Source organism: Lycium ferocissimum, chromosome 1 (genome assembly GCF_029784015.1).
Source record: "Lycium ferocissimum isolate CSIRO_LF1 chromosome 1, AGI_CSIRO_Lferr_CH_V1, whole genome shotgun sequence".
NCBI lineage: Eukaryota > Viridiplantae > Streptophyta > Magnoliopsida > Solanales > Solanaceae > Lycium > Lycium ferocissimum.
The window spans coordinates 20,837,307-20,854,414 of NC_081342.1; the positions used below are offsets into that span (position 1 = coordinate 20,837,307).

Consider the following 17,108-nt stretch of genomic DNA (forward strand, 5'->3'; position numbering starts at 1 on the left):
TAACTAAAATATAAACAGCATTGCTGTAACCATTATCAATACTTACATATCAAAATATAATCAATTCTACTCCAAATCATCCCTCAAAATAACCTTCAAGCCCAACTCTACTCTTATTCAACTTACAACTTTCATAACTATAATTTCCTTTGCTTAAAACCACTAAAACTCTTGATAATAACTCCAACACAAAGATAAGAATCATATACATACCTTGAAGGACCTAGGATACCAAGAATCAAGCTCTAACTCTAATTCCTAAGCTCATCAAATTCAAAGAAACCCTAGGAACAACCCTTTTGCTTCACTAGCTCGGGTTTACGGGCTTGGATCTTGCTAAACTCCTCCTATGTAATAGAAAGTAGTCGGAGGAAATATTTAGAGGTTTTAACGGATTTTGGGGCCGAAAATAAGAGATAAAGTCGTGGGACTAGATATTTATAGATGGATCGAAGGTTCCGATGGTTGCGGGTCGACGGCTCGTCGATGCGTCGACGGCCGTCCTCAGCTCCATCGTTACGCCCCGGAAATCAAAGGTTGCGGCAACCGACGGTCCGCAGCAATGGCTCGTCAACGTGTCGGCAACCGACAATGTGGGTAGTTACACGGGTTTTCCGGCGATCGATTCACGTCGATTCAATTCGTTTAACTTCTAATCCTGTAGTATTGCAAGAAACATGTACTTATGCTTTGCTACACACGGGCTAAGGCACTTAATATTTGAAAAACTCGGGTACGGATCTCCATACTTAGGGCATAGACGACCCGTAGGCCAAGGACTTCTTTGAGATAAAAACGAGAGGTGTAATAATATAAGTCTAAAACATAAATAAAGATAAGTGCAGAATACAAAATACAATCCCCAAGGAACTGGTCTGACTCGTATAAGAGCAACTACGTAAATGTCTAAATATACAAATATGTAAGTTATAGATAACTGCCTAAATGGAATAATATAATGACAGGATAGATGAGTCTCCGGTCAGCGGGCTCGTCAGATGCTCACCCTAGACACTCGGAAGCAGGGCCTCGAGAATCAGTCACGAGGAGAAGAAGTAGAGCCTGTCACGAACTCTGCACTCAGAAAATAATGCATCAAGGTAGTATCAGTACAAACACTATGTACTGGTAGGTATGATAGACCGACAACAGTTACCTAACATATATAAGGAAAGAAACTGAAGAATAGACATGCTCGCAATCGTACAAACACAACACAGTCCAAGAACAACAACCCAAGTGTAGTAGTATCAAGTCAGAATCCAAGAAATATATGAATGTAATAATGAATGCATATGCAATGCAATGAAATGCACTGGCCAAATGTAATCTCCGTACACATATGCTACGGATGGAATACCTCCACGCCTCGATAATCATGACTCGGGAGCCCGCGAAGTCCATGTACCACTCTCACGATCTCGGCAAAGACCTCGGGCATCAGACACTCATCTCTCTCATCATCTTCACTACCAAGTCCCAGTTCATATCAATGTATCATGTAAAATAATAAGGATGGGTTTCATGCACAATATCAATGCCAAGTGAAATTATATCAATACCAATCGTGCCACACATGGACACATATCACAATATACTGATTAAGTCAATTCTTTCCTTTATCCGTGATAATGCCAAGATAAGTGAGAGAAAACGTATAATAATCACTGATATGGCAACTAAGTACAAATCATATCACGCGGCATGGACTTGATAAATCACAAAGAAGGTAATAAGCCCACAAACCGATTAATAGTACCAAACCTAAGTAATCATCTCAACTTCATACCCGGCGTAACATGCTTTTCTAAAAAGTAACTAACTCTACATATGTAGCTAACCGAAATTTAACCAAAAGGTAAGTCGTAACCTACCTGGCTACCGAGCTGGAGCCACGAATAATCAAATTTGTGCCTTGCCTTTCCGGAGAGCCTCCAAGTACTCAAAGTCTATCCATTATCGAATTCTAAGTTAGAAACAGGGGCGGACCTACATTGTAGGTTTCGGTGCTCAAGCACCCATTGACCCCGACTCGTAATATATATCCTTAGACAGAAAATACAAGAGAACTTATATAAAGAGCGGTTAAGCACCCATATACAAAAATGTTGGATGGGTGCTTTGGTTCTGAAGCTGAGAGTTCCGTGCAATCACACAAGTACCGAGAATTCGATTCTCGGTTGAAACAGATTTTGGAGGCTTTTTTTTTTTGGGGGGGGGGAGGGGGGGGGGGGGGGGAGAGGAGAAGGCTTAGTACTTCTGTCATGTACTACTAGATACATTAGCTTCTTTTTCTTTCTTTACAATCTTTTCTTTTTCTTTCTTTCCAATCTTGATCTTTCCTTTTTTTTTTTTAATTAACTGGTAACATTTCAATCATGACCTTTTCCCACCATTTCTTTTAGTTTATTTTTTTCCCACTTTTTCTATTTTTCATTACGACAAAAAACTATAGTTTTTCAGAAAACTTTAGAGTGAAAAACAGTTGTAATTATAGGCAATAATGCCATTGTTCAGCGTCTTCAAAATATGAAAAGTTGTCGAATCTTAGAAACTAGAAGACTGTTTTTCCTAAAAAGAATAATAATATTAGCTGTAGTTTTCTCAATGTAACTTGTGACTAGAAGTCTTTTTCGTAATAATAGCTGTTTTCTTGTTAGCTTTTTAAATTTTCACATTTAAATAATTATGTATTTATATTAACAAAGTGAGCACCCACGACCTTAAAATTCTGGATCCGCCACTGGTTAGAAATAAGAAACAACAATGCCCATATTGCTATTCAATCGTTCGGATCAAAATCAACTAAGTAAAAGAGGAAAAATGGGCCCACAAGGGTAAAACAGGTATTTCAAATATGGAATAGGTACCCCAAGGTTCTAGGAGTCCAATTCTACTCTCAAATTGGTAAATTAGCTCAAATATTGGTCTATTTGATCATTCAAGTCAAAACCCTCAATTTGGGTATAAACACTAACTTCCAATCTTTCAATTCATCAACTATAATGGAAGATTCAAGCCTATTGACCACTAATTCATCAAATTCCATGCTTAGATTAGTCAAATCCATCAATTAATCTCATATTGGAAATCTAAATATCAAAGGATAAAGTAAACATCAAAACCCATCTTCTTCCTTAAATTCTGTAGATTTTCTACCATGGATTCATGCTTAAGAAAGGTAAATAAAGGAAATCAAGGTTAGAGAACTTGCTCCCAAGAAGAATCTGCTTAGAACCTCTTCAATTCGCCTTAAAGACACTTAGGAGTAATAAATGTAGGAATAGAAAATGAAGGGTTTTACTTACCATTAAATAGGATACTGTTCTGCGTTTCTCAGCGCAGCGATAGTGGGACCGCTCCCCCGATGCCCTGACCGCTCCAGTGAAGCTCTGTCCGCTGGAGCGGATTCCAACGAATCCACTTAGCACGCGCCAGCGGACCAGGCCTCACTGAGGCGGGTTTGCTACAGCACATAAAGTCTCGACCCGGTAGGACATCAAACACCAACAGATTGCTGGTTTATCACTATCTCATTCCCCAAACCCGACAATCACCCGAGACCTCCCAGATGCAAACCAGATATGCAAACCTACATAAAAATACGCTACGGACTCACTCGTGATCTCAAAATTCCCAACAGAGGTCTATTTGACCAGGTCAACACCCAATGGCCAAAAACCAACTTTCCAACCAGCATCCCAAAACGCTCCTACCAAGTCATAATCGACCATCCGAACCTTTCGGAATCGACAATTTTCCGAAAAAGGTCTGTTTATCCAAAAGTCAACTATCGGTCAACGGCTTTTCGCTTTAAGGTTTTATTTCTCATAAGTCATCATAAATCTCGCCCGATTACCTAGGGAACTGTGCCACCCATCCCCGCAGGTCAAAATTGTACTAATAGGGCTCAAGGAAGGAACAACGGGAATAAATAGGTCAAAAGCACTATAACGACCAAACGGGTCGTTGCAGGTGTCACGTATGGTAATGAACCTATAAATTTTGACTGCTTTATATCTCTCATTTCATTCCTTTGTTTTATAGGTAGTCAAGAATCAATTCAATAATTTTCATGGAAATCATAGCTGGAACAAAGGGGTATATCTCAACTTCTACAATATCAACTTCAAGAAGATCTTCACTGTGAGCCGGCTCAACCTCCAGTGAAATCTATCAAACTGAATTCAGATGATAGCTGCTGAGAAGGCAAGTGTGGTGGTAGTAGTGGTGTCATCAGAAATCACCATGGACACCTCATCCATGCCAGGGACCAGCAACTTAGCAGAAGCACTAGCCCTCTTACATGGTATTAGACGGTGCATAGTTGTTGGTCACTGATTTAAAGCTACTAGTAGATGCTGTCAATGAAAATTCCAAGCCTCTATGGAAAATTCGGGATGAACTAAGAAGAGCCAAGAACCAAGTTAATTTGGTTCTCAAAGATTGTTTTAGGGAAGAAAATCAAGTCGCAGACAAACTTGCTTCCTTAAGTCATACGTTTGAGCAACCCTAGAACTTCAATGCTTTTGAACAACTACCTAGTATAGTAAGAGGTCTCATGACAATAGACAGATGGAGTTTACCTGCAATCCGCACTTCTAACAAAAGAAATGCAACTATCACTTTTGAGCCCCCTGAAGGATGAAGTCTGATTTTAACTATAGCAATAGGAGTAGGATCAACTGGAGGTCTCCCACCTCTTTGATAGACAGTTACATAGCTTGTAAAGTAAATGATTTTTGCCTTAGCTCAATTACGTCGTCTCGGTTTTGTATCAAGAATAGATATGCCTATTTTTCTATTATAACAAGGGAGCTAATAACTAGGACAACTCCCTCAAAGGCCTCATATTGGCATTTGGAAGATGAATAAAATGAGCAGTAAATTTTTATTTTTTTTTAAGGCAGAGAGGAAATAGGGATGGCGGCTGATAAAAAATGACCTTTCAGGTTCAAATTAACCACAATGAAATATCCTAGAAAATAAGTAACAATATAGAGATAGAAAGACCAAAAGAAAGGTCTGATAAGAGAAACTACTTTGACTCAAAAATTTAAAGGGCAATAATTTGTTGGGCTATTAGAATTAAAATAACTCGCAATAGTCGGTACTTGAAATCAACAGAAAGAAGAGGGCCCTTGATTTCATTTTCTGTTTGTGAACACTTCCTGTTTGGTCTAATGTCGCAAAGCACTTTTGCCGGATTTAGAAATAAAACTGTCAAATGCTGCAACACAATTTTGCCTGATTCCTATGGCTGACATCAAAAGAGTTGATTCCCCTTTACTACTTTTGAGCAAACATTAGATTTCAGCTGGCTGAGAAAATTCTTTGTCATAAAGGAGTGATGCCCTCAAGATCATTAAATTAAGGCCCAAAAGACTATTTTGGCTTTGATTTTTCCTAGGAACACAAAATGTGATATTGACCTTAATTAGTCAGTTAATTAGCGCATCAAAATGGAGCCCCACAAAAGTGGTCATTAGCATCCTCCTATCACAGCCATGTGATCATAACTCGTAATCTCCCTAAGCAAACAAAATTTTCCGTATTTGACTTAGTTGTTCCGAAATTTAAGCCTTCTACAAGCAAAAACTTCATTCATTTTTGTAAAAAATATTATTTCCTTATCCGTTTATCCGTTCGTTTTAAAGATAATTTAGTGTTTAAAAATTTAAAAAGTAGTTAATATTACATATTTAATACTGCTAATTTAAAAATCTCTAAATCACACAAATATTATTACATATATAATATCATAAATTTCAAAAGTTTTGTTTTATTTTTAAAATTTTGTGTTCAATGAAACTACTGCATATAAATTGAAATAAATGAAGTATATATTTGGTGTGCAAGAGAAGAATGATGGGCTTAATTAAGGGTGACTTTCTAGTTTCAAAATTATGAATGAGTGACACAAGTTTATTAGGTAGGGGTGATTCTTTTAAGATTAGTGTTAATGACACTAATTTTAAAAGCCCCCAAGTTTTATTATTTACACAATGCCCCTACCTCCCCCCTCCCCCTCCCCTTCCCCCTCACCCCTCACCCCACCCCTTCCCCCTCCTCCGTCGTTGGCACCTCCTCCTCTGCACCGCCGCCGCCTCCACAACCTCCTCTTCTCTTTCCTCTGCTATCATTATCTCCGCCATCACTTTTTCTATCTCCTTTCCCTCTGCTCCGCCTTCTCCTCCACCTTTACCTTCTACAGAAAATCCAACAACTTTGATAAATTGTTACAACAAACTTCTCTAGTAGTTGTAACAAGTTCAATAATTGTTGCAACAACTCGACAAATATTGAGTTGTTGCAACAAATTTCATAGTTGTTGCAACAAATATTAATAGTTGTTGCAACAAAGTTGGAAGTTGTTGCAACAAATTTCAGTAATTGTTGCAACAACTTTGAAAATTGTTGGATTTTCTGTAGACTTTTTTTTATGGTTTGATTTTTTTTTTTTTTTTCAAATTTCTCCACAAAATCCTTACTACCAAAGCAAAACTCTCCATAAAATAAGAAAAAGAAAAAAAAAAGAGAACAAGAAGAATACGCCATGAAAAAGATGAAGATGACGACGGACAAGAAGGAGGAGGAGAACAAGAGAAAAAATGGCAGAGAGAAAGAAGAAAAAGGAGGAGAAGAGAAAAAATGGCAGAGAGAAAGAAGAAGGAAGAAGGAAGAAGGAAAAAAATATGAAAAGATAAAAAGGAGAGGAAGATTTAAATTTCGAAATTGAAAAGTAAGAGGGAAAACTTTTTTAAAAAATTGAAAAAATCTAATCTTCCCCCAAGTTTTTAATTGTTATAGTTAGGACCATATCTCATTTGACCAAGTCAAAGTCACCATTTTTAATTTCAACACTTAAACAGTAACTTTTAGTTAAATTTTCTCTATTTACATTGCATAATACTATAAGATTTCTTGAAGGACATTTACATTAGTCCGTTCATTCTAAGAAAAAATGAGTAAATTAAACCATCTGAATTTAGAAGCCATCCATGAGACGTGGAGACAAAAATAGTGGTCCTTGACCATCACAACACCTTAAATTAGATCATATCAAAAATCAACTTCTTTAGTTTTTTTCTTATCTTCAATTATGAAGTCTACGTGATATCATCAAAAAAATCTATAGTTGTTTACTAATTATTCGTTATCAAGTAGGAAAAAGTAGTTAACCCACATTCACAATAACCCCATATGCAAAGCCTTAATTTATTTCCCCCACTTTCCCTTATAAATATTGCTTCTCTCGACTTGAATAGAATAAACTATTAAAGAAACTAAAATGCAGATATCAGCGAGCTTAATTAGTGCAATCTTTGTGGCAGTGGCTTTTCTTTCATTACATGTGAGTGCTCAATCGGATTGCCAACAAGTTATCGTTGGGTTAGCACCGTGCTTGCAATACATAGAAGGGAATGCCACGAGCCCATCATCAGGATGTTGCACTCAGCTGGCCACTATAGTGAAGACAAGGCAACAGTGCGTGTGTGAGGTTTTTAGTGGAGTTAATGTCAACCAGACACTGGCTTTGGCTCTTCCTAAAGCTTGTAATGTCCGGACTCCCTCTGTTAGCCTTTGTAAAGGTATGCTAAGTTTATCAATTTTTTCTTCCGTTTCAAATATTATAGTCTTTTTGACAAATTGAATTTGTTTTGCTATATTTGACGTTTTAAAAAAGCAACAAGTATGTATTTTTTTTTTTTCAATTTACCGTTAACTAGGGACAGATTTAGTGTATGTAGTGCGAGTTAGAAAGGTAAGCTTACAACTATTTCAATGCATTGTATTTATATTGAGAATCATCAAATATATAATTAAATTAAGCCTTTATAAAAGTGGGCTATTGGTTCAGCGGCAAAGATGGAACCAGTTAAGCTTTGTTGTGCCCTCATTAATTTGACAAGGGTTCAAATCCCCTAGGCACCATAATTTTGTCTCTCACTGCTCCAACAATATAATATTAAGTGAGACATTTCATATAGAGATAAATGATAGTTTAAGCAAATACTCTAATAATTAAAATTATTAGATATTTTCTTAACGCGTCATAAAAAAAAACTTAAAAAATAAATAATATTGGCCCGAGGTAGTGACATTTGTGCCCTTCTTTTTGATCATTTAATTTTTATTAAGGTTCTTTTTCATTTTTATCTAATCATGTTGAACAATCATTTAGAATATTGCATAACATGTTTTACTGTAAATATGAACATTTCAGCTACTTCCCCAGTTGCTTCTCCAGTCTCTTCGTCTAATCCTTCAGGTATGAGTACTAACAAATCTTGCTCTCCTTAATAAAGCCACATTTTGCATGTTATCTTTACACCAATTTCAACACTTATAATATAATGGTGAGAAAATTATATATTTGTGGGGGTGACATGCAGGAGACGGATCGAGATATTCGCAAAGTGGGGATTCATCAAGAGGATACTCATTGAAGCTGCCATACTCCCTGTTTTTGTCCCTTGTAGCCTCTTTGTCATATACCACAATGTTAAGCACCACCTTATAATAAGCAAGCGCTCAAACTCACACATCACAAAATATGCTTCTAATTTCTGTCACAAATTTGTCACTAATAAAATTCTTGTGACAATGTCTTTTTCTACCTCAAACTTTCGTGTGTCTACGCAAGGATAAATTCATAATTACAAATTCATTAAATATTCAACACGATCTTATGATGTACCTGTCCATCACAAATTTGGGCCTTGTTTGTAGAGCCAGTGACACCATTTCCTTGAAACTATCTAAGGTGCGTGTGTGAAGTCAGAATAATTTGGTTTTGGTTATCTTGTTAATTTGTTAGTCAACATTTGTTTTTTGGCCAAGGCAAAGGTTTGTATTTACTCTATTGAAATTAATTTTCTCAGAAATATTGAACAAAGTTCTTTCTGATTATACATTACACACACTTCATGGCTTGAATCTTTGTATCTTGCAAAACCGTAGATCAAACTTTCCTACTTCCTAACTGATAACTACAAGATGATTGCTCTTACCAAATTTTGCTAGTAGAGTTATTGTTGTTTGTAAAGTTGTAATTATGTACATATATAGATTTAGTGGGCTTGAGTACATCACTTAGTATTTTTAACAAGGAATATAAGATTTAACTCTGTCGATATACTCAATTTGCTTTTTCTATCAAACAGTATCAAGTAAGCGATAGTTTGATCCTAATTAAAAAATCCATTTTGTTCATGTATATACATCCAAAAAGAAAAAGATGCCCTATATGGCAAGAACCAAAAAATAAAATGTCAAGCTTATTGCTAAGAAAAAAGAGGTGGTTGGCTTAACTTGTGAAACTCATCACGCTTTCAATCATAAAATACCATTCTAACTAGGAAAAGATAGAAAATCATTGCTCAAAAGTTCAATCATCTTTCCACTTTTTGTTCCCTTTTTTTTTTTTTTTTTTTTTTGCTCTTTTATATTTCTGTTTACTCTTAAATTTGATTTTAGCTTTCAAACTTACCAGGCAAAAGGTGTCGTGTATTTCCCTAGCTATCTAGTAAAAAGTAATACTCCTAAACCTTAACTCAAGAGCAAACAATTTGACGAAGATTTATGGACATTGAACTTCTCTTTTTCTTTTATGAAGTTGGAACGTGAGTATAATGAGTGTGTTTCTGCATAAAAAAAAAAAGGATCAAATTGTAGCTTTATACTCGTTAAACAAGAGAGATTTGCCTGTAAAGCTCCCAAATTCTCATGGTTAATTAATCAATTTGCTTAATAGACGAAAAAGAACATTAAATTCCAGCGCATAATGTATAAATTCTTATTTTATTTTGGGAAAAGGGTTAAAAATACTGCTGAACTATTTGAAATTAGTCAATCTTGCCTTTCATTACATTACCCTCGCTACTAACGGTTGCTCCAAAACAAGAGAAATGCATTTTGCCGTTGAACTATTCAAAATGGGACAATTTGCCACTTGTTTATAATCCTTCATTTTTCAATTTATGTGACCGTTTGATTGTAGCGACATTTAAGAAAAAGTGAGACTTTTGAAACTTGTGGTTCAAAATAAGTCTTGAATATTTGTGTGGTTGTAAATCATTTCATAAAGTGAATTTGTTTTTAAATTAGGAAAGAGGTCATTCATTTTGGCACGGACTAAAAAGGAAATAGCTCTTAATAATTGTAAATATTGGGCAAAATTTTATATTTGAGATTATGAGATTACTTTATTCAAAAATATCCTTTGTACTAATGGTTGGAGGCAGTTTTGAATTAGTCGACTAATAACGATTATATTATGTGCTAAAAATGTAACTGAAGCTAAAATTAGCCTTTTCTAATAGTTCAAGTATTTTTTTTTGGCCCTTTTCCCTTTTATTTTGTAGTTATTTGAATTTAGTAGGATAATTATAATGGGTTCTGTTACGAGAACCTCCGCAGTAATTATAAAAAAAAATAAATAAAAAATAATAATAATAAAAAAAACCGCCGGAGTATGGATGAAGTTATCCCTTTGGTCCAAAGAATAGAAAAAACCAAACCAATGACAAAATGATGGAGTTGGAATATCCTTTCGTGCCTAATTCTATTCTTCTTTTAATTTCCTAGGGTAACCGCATGTATACTTTCCAAAAACACTCCGTTGTATTAATTGTCCTAAAACACTTGCCTTAAGCACAAATCCATTTATCAATTGTTTTTTTACAAAACCAAGGCAAATCTATAACACCCAGTAATTGATTTTTTTGTTCCTCATTTGTAAACACATCAATACTTTTTTCAAGAAAGGTATAGTCCATATCTTCTTTCAGCTGTAATTATTGAAGGGTTCAGGTATTTGATTATCTAATTTCAATTGCGAATCAATTGATTGGGAATTGAAATTGCTTTGGACTTAATTGTGGATTTTGAAAAAAAAATAAAAAAAATCAAGATTGGCCATTTCCCCAGTTTTTGAAACACCCAAGTTTTTTTTTTTCTTGCTGTTTTATAATTCTTTCTTTATGTTAAGGATTTGGGTTTTCAGTTGTCCATCATTTGATTCATCTTGTTAAGATTTGGGTGTTTTTGTTTGCTCAAAGTCTTGCTATTTACCTTGCAAAGTTCTGATATTTTGTGTTTTATTGTGATAGTTTGTATGTTGTGTGCTGAAGGAATCCATTTGATCTTTAGTGCTTTGTTGATCATCTATAGATGCAATCATGTATGAACGTTTTGCATCTTAGTGTCTTTTAGTATACTTTGCTAAAATCACTTCATAAAAAATTTCAATAACATACCCCGTGTGATCCCACAAGTGGGGTCTGGTGACTCAGGGTGGCGTGTACGCAGACCTTATCCTTACCTTTGTGGGGTAGAGAGGCTGTTTCGATATAGTTTATAGAATATGTTTAACTGGATTGGTGAAAGAAATGGATTTTGATTTCCTTTTCCAAATGAACAAACACATCTATAGTTGCAGCAACTTAGCAATGTAGCCATTTCTGAGGCTTTTCTCATCAAGGTATGAGATTTATCTCCAGTTACTATATTGGAGCAATAAGTCTTGATTTGTTGCTGTTGCTTCCTCCACTGGTGCATATTGTGCTACTCAAAACTCAAAAAACAAATTTTGGTGTGTTATATACCTTACTTTAAGACCGCAAAGATTCAAAAGTCATCTTTACGTTCTAAAACTTCGTGCCTAGTCAAACACTCAAACTAAGAAACATAGAATGAAATGGAGGGGGTATGGAATACTGTCGATCTTTTTAGATAACTTGTTTCCATGTGATTTTAGATTTACCTCATCCCTTTTGACACATTCAATCATCATAGTGGCACTTATGAATCGGTGCATTTGGAAGTCTATAACATGGCCAAATCATTTCAAGTGACCTCCTCTCAAGTTTTCATTCATGTCTGCTGCTTGCACATTATATTGATGTAATGTTTATAATTTTGTTTAATCTCGTACAGCCACATCCATCTAACCGTTCGTTTATTATATCTATAGACTATACATTGTCTTTCAACCTACTGCCAGCGCTCCTCTGTTTGAGGCTTAGGATTGACAATTAGAAGCTCACATAAGTGAAATTCACATAGTGGGGCCTCAAGAAATGAGTTAAATTGCGGTCTAGCTTGTTATTGTTCTGTATGAGTATTAATTTTATTCTTTCTGATAACTGAGAAGCTGGTTTTGGTTTTTACTTGCAAACTAAGTTGATTTTCCAATCTGCTTGGCTTTGAATGCCAACACCATTAAAGATTGTGCATTTTAAGTTGCATAATCTTGAAAGTGATTGTGGAAGGAAACATCTTGTATTGCCTAATAGCAGCAGTAGCGCCGCCGCTAGCCAATTAGCTTCTGTCCTTTTTCCTCCTAGCTGTAATTTACACTACTGTTGATGTTTACTCTGAAGGTTCAATTGGCAATTTATCCTTACCAAGCTTTCTTGCTTTTAGGCTGTCAAGCATCTAATCTTTTTGTTTGCCGGCCACTTCTTAAGTATTCTCTTATCAATCACTGAAGCCTGATCCAGAGATAGAAAAAATTCTCTCTGGATCCACCTTTGTAATTTACACTACTGTTAATGTCTACTCTAAGGTTCAATTGCTGCTTTATTGGGGAATTTATCCTTACCGAACTTTTTTTTTTTTTTTTTGGGATAATGTCAAGCATCAAATCTTTTTGTTTGCCCTGCTAGTTCTTCATTGGGCATACAGGAAGAATCCACCTGGTGACACTCTACTGAAGTTCGAACCTTGCTTTCCAAGGTTATGACACCAACTCCTCAGCTTTGGGGCTGTAATGTTGGGAGAAACTTGGTTCACTCTTATAAGAACCACAGAATTCTCCATGTCTTAATGGTCTCTTCTTTCTTGCTGGCAGTTGCTCTGTCTAATATGTCGACACTAGCAAGGGGAATCCCTAAGTAGATACGTGTAATAATGCAAAATGTAATCCTTCCTTCCAATTATTTGACCAACAATTCAATCTGGTCTGTCCCAAATGGGCTAATTCTTTCTGAGGGAAGTTAACCAAGTTAAAATACGACTATAGTTTTATGTCGTTTCAGCTTTAATACGAAATTTTATAATAGTAGCTTTATTGGAAGTTTGTCTGCTTAATCACCCCAAATGTTAATCCAGCTTGTTGAATTTTGGTGGAGGATTAATTAGCATGTTACTGCACTTCCTGTTTACACTACCCAGTGCAGAGAAGTGAAATCAAAGGGAACCAAGAGGAGAGTGCTCACATCTGTAGGTGATGTCACGACCAGAGTTAATTGCGGGATTGTATTTTTAACTTTTTGTTTAACATTTTTATTTTGGTTTATTCAGAAAGTAGCTGAGGAGATATCACACAGGGAAATGGTTTTGCCCAGGTATTTGACTACAGTGATTGAAAACATTTTAGCTGCTTTCATACTTAATATATTGACAAGAGGATAATGCAAATTGAAAAAATTAATACTTTAGGATTGTGTTAGCCATCTACTTGTCTCTTATACTTTGGTTTTCTTGTTATCCTGCTGTTGTTACTGCTTATGTTTCCCTTACTGCTGTGTTTATGCTTTCCTTGAGCCAAGGGTCTATCGGAAATAGCCTCTGTACCTGCACAAAGTAGGGCTAAGGTATGCGTACACTCTACCCACCCTAGACTCACTTGTGGGATTACACGGGGTATGTTGTTGTTGATTGTGTGTAGCCATATTGTTCTACTTTAACTGTTTTCCACGTTTTCTGTTTGGTTGTTCCCTAGTTTTGCTTGGAATATCCTGCCTCTTTCACCCTTTTCTATTAAACTCTAAGCGGTCGTTTGGTATGGTGGATAAGCAAAAATAGTCCTGGGATAAAAATTTAGTGCCGCCTTATCCCACGTTTGGTTGGAATAAAATCCCGGGATAACTAATCCCGGGATTGAGTGTTATTTTTATCCCACATTGAGGGTGGAATAACAATCCTGGGATAACTAATCCCGGGATTAGTTATCCCTGGATGGGATTAGTTATCCCTGGATAACTTGTTTTCTAACCAAACGAGCCCTAAGTGCTATCTCCGCTCCTGTTGAGATACAACCAGAGTTTGTAGATTACATGATATCTCTAGGTTTCCGATTTTTTTTTTTTTTTTGAGAGATCAGGTTGGCACGCACATTTGGTTATGTATATCTAGCTGCTTGGAGGTGTTCGCTAAAATGCAGTTGTATGCTTTTGTAAGATGGGCATTTTTAAGGCATAGTAAGTTGTCTACGCATTGAGAAATGGGGTCAGCTAGAAGTCTTATCGGGATCTTTTTTAGCAAATATATTGTGAATCTATCAGACTGTGATACATATGGAGAGATACTGTAAAGATTCATTTATTCCAACTACTGCTCAAAGAAAAAAAGATACAGTTTCTCCAGTCATGGATTGTGCTTAATTTTTTTTGAACATTCGGAACTCATGAGGTGTAACCATCAACTCTTGAAAAAAAATTAAACGACAAGCATTTCTGGTTTGGAAGTAGGAAAAAATATCAACTCAAAGTTGCTATTTCTTTATTTTACATAATATTGAAGTACGCTACTTTTGATGAAACCTTTCAGTGATGGAAATAAAGGCTATCAATCATTGGTCATTGGGTTGGCATTTTGAAGTGGCATTTAATTATGGAACAAGTTTACAACTTGCATCACTCCAATAAGCCCTTAATCACAATGAAACTTGGTACAGTTTTAAACTTTGTAGCTACTTCGTGTAGGGCTGCATTGCTTGGAGAAAGTCAGGAGAATTAGTTGGACACATCAATTACTTGTTACAGTAGCTTCTTAAGTTCTCTGCTTAAAAGATTTTCTTCTCTTTAAAAATATTGTGGAGGTCATAGATACAGAACATATAATATTTGGCTTATAGAAAAAGGGATAATGTTTGACTAAATATGACTCTGCAACAGAGATGCTTTCCAGGCCTTTGACATTTTGCATTTTCAGTACAAACAAGTTGAAATCATGCTGTTATATCCTGCTCTTTATTCTAGTAGTTGTATGGTTTATAATGTCTGTTCTATATCTCTACATTAATTTCTTTGTTTTTCAGGTTGACTTTCAAACAAGAAATTTTATCACTGTTGGTTCAGTATTATTGAGGTAGATGCAAGCTTGGTAGTAATGTCTGTACTCATTGAAGGGCTTCCTGATGCTGTTGCCTTAAGGTGTCTTGCACGGGTTCCGCTATATCTTCATCCCAAGTTAGAACTTGTTTCCCATTCCTGGCGAGCTGCTATTCGAAGTAGTGAACTATTCAAGGCAAGAAAGGAGGTTAATTCATCTGAAGAATTTTTATGTGTCTGCGCCTTCGACCCTGATAATATATGGCAACTTTACGATCCTATGCGTGATCTTTGGATTACCCTGCCACTTCTTCCCTCAAACATCAGACATCTTGCTCACTTTGGTGTGGTTTCTACTGCTGGAAAACTCTTTGTTCTAGGTGGTGGTAGCGATGCCGTGGATCCATTGACTGGTGACCAAGATGGAAGTTTTGCCACTGATGAGGTCTGGTCATATGACCCCGTGACCCGAGAATGGAGTCTCTGCACGTCTATGATTGTGCCTCGAGCCATGTTCGCTTGTTGTGTGTTTGATGGGAAGATAGTTGTTGCAGGGGGTTTTACTAACTGCAGAAAGTCAATTTGTAGAGCAGAAATCTATGATCCCGAGAAGAATGTTTGGGATCCAATCCCTGATCTCCATCACACACACAACTCTGCATGCTCAGGAGTGGTTATTGGCGGTAAAGTTCACGTATTGCACAAAGGTTTGTCAACCGTTCAGGTTTTGGAAAACGTGAAACAGGGTTGGACCGTGCATGAGTATGGTTGGCTCCAAGGCCCGATGGCTGTTGTTAAGGGAGAGCTTTATGTACTGAGTCATTGGCTCATTTACAGGCAGGAAAGAGAAACAAGGAAGATGGTAGTTTCAGCATCTGAGTTCCGTAGAAGAATTGGATTTGCAATGATAGGTCTGGGAGATGATATCTATATTGTTGGAGGGGTTATTGGACCCGAGCGATGGAATTGGGACATTAAATTGCTGTCTGATGTTGATGTTCTGACACTTGGGAGTGAGAGGCAAGTGTGGCGTCAAGTTACTCCAATGACAAGGTGTAGAGGTACGGTCCTTGGCTGCACGCAGATTAGACTATAGGTCATGTATAATGGATCGAATTCCATTGCAGTTTTCGATACCTTGAATGCTGGCGATTTTTAGCATGAAAAATACACGTATTTGCATCAAGGAGGTTTCGTTTCTCAAAATTTTCGTTTCCTTGTGTTGTCTGTATGGAGATAAATTAGTTTGTTGCTCTGCTTGATTCTTTTCTATAAGCAATGGGTATGTTTTGTCTATTGTCAGCAAAGTGAACCTAAATCTTTTTGGTCTTTTTCTGTTAGCGCCAAATCAAGAAATATTCATGTATTAGGATAAACAAAATCATAGTTCAACCACAGGATGGGCAATTGAGATTCTAAATTATAGTATTTCTAATTGTTACTACCTTAATCTACCAAAGCACTAAAAGGGCTTAGTTTAGCAGTGAATTGCTTTGGACATCTAACCTTAAATAGGTAAATTAGGATGTCTCATGCTGGTATCAGTGTTATGTGAGGAGTAACCATAAATCTCTTGGCTTGCCATTTCAATCAGCCTGAGTGCTTATTGCTGTTGTTGGTGTGAGTTGTAAGCAGTCTTGTTCTCGAGTCAAGTTGGGGCGACATTGCATTCTTGCAAAAGGAAAGAGTGCACTGCTAGATGGTGTCGAGTCAAGCTGCGGTGTCATTGCAGACTCGAGTCAAGTTGGGGCGTCATTGCATTCTTGCAAAAGGAAAGAGTGCACTGCTAGATGGCGTCGAGTCAAGCTGAGGCGTCATTGCATTCTGTTAAGGGGAATCCGAACAAGTGGTAGTATCAGTTATATATGAAATTGAATTTGGATGCATATCATGAATCTGGGCAATCAGTTGGTCATAACGATTGATTTATCAGTAGATCAGTACTCGAGTTACTACTCTTGTTACTCAATTCATAAGGACCTTTCTTTTATTTAATGCTAGCACGGGATCACATGAACATAACCTCTCTTTAAGCTGAAACATCTAACT

General features: G+C 36.5%; 2 protein-coding genes across 8 annotated transcripts in view; both read left to right on the plus strand.

Moving 5' to 3' along the window:
• Nucleotides 1–8,915, plus strand: part of LOC132051938 (non-specific lipid transfer protein GPI-anchored 5-like) — an 86,466-nt gene extending 77,551 nt beyond the window's left edge. The window contains exons 2-4 of one of the 3 annotated variants that reach the window (XR_009413920.1): nucleotides 7,335–7,592; nucleotides 8,228–8,272; nucleotides 8,397–8,915. Coding sequence is in view for 2 of the 3 variants with exons in the window: in XM_059443219.1 (XP_059299202.1) it covers nucleotides 7,292–7,592; nucleotides 8,228–8,272; nucleotides 8,397–8,524 (474 nt within the window). In the remaining variant the exon portion in view is untranslated. Of the gene's footprint in view, nucleotides 1–6,968; nucleotides 7,593–8,227; nucleotides 8,273–8,396 lie in introns of those variants that run through there. The other 2 variants (XM_059443219.1, XM_059443227.1) reach the window with 2 other exon arrangements.
• A 1,562-nt stretch (nucleotides 8,916–10,477) lies between these two features.
• LOC132051910 (F-box/kelch-repeat protein SKIP30) lies at nucleotides 10,478–16,366 on the plus strand. Of its 5 annotated transcripts, none has more exons than XM_059443182.1 (4): nucleotides 10,478–10,815; nucleotides 13,117–13,231; nucleotides 13,309–13,352; nucleotides 15,047–16,366. In XM_059443182.1, exon 4 carries the CDS (start codon nucleotides 15,118–15,120, stop codon nucleotides 16,153–16,155), a length of 1,038 nt encoding a protein of 345 aa, XP_059299165.1. In that variant the 5' UTR covers nucleotides 10,478–10,815; nucleotides 13,117–13,231; nucleotides 13,309–13,352; nucleotides 15,047–15,117; the 3' UTR covers nucleotides 16,156–16,366. The 5 variants fall into 5 exon arrangements, with proteins under 5 accessions (XP_059299165.1, XP_059299175.1, XP_059299158.1 ...); XM_059443192.1 differs by having other exon boundaries at nucleotides 13,117–13,227; XM_059443175.1 differs by having other exon boundaries at nucleotides 10,478–10,770.
• Nucleotides 16,367–17,108: the final 742 nt, after the last annotated feature.

Bases quoted from the DNA above. Each gene is read 5' to 3' on its own strand.
- LOC132051910 (XM_059443182.1), top strand. From the start codon at position 15,118: ATGTCTGTACTCATTGAAGGGCTTCCTGATGCTGTTGCCTTAAGGTGT.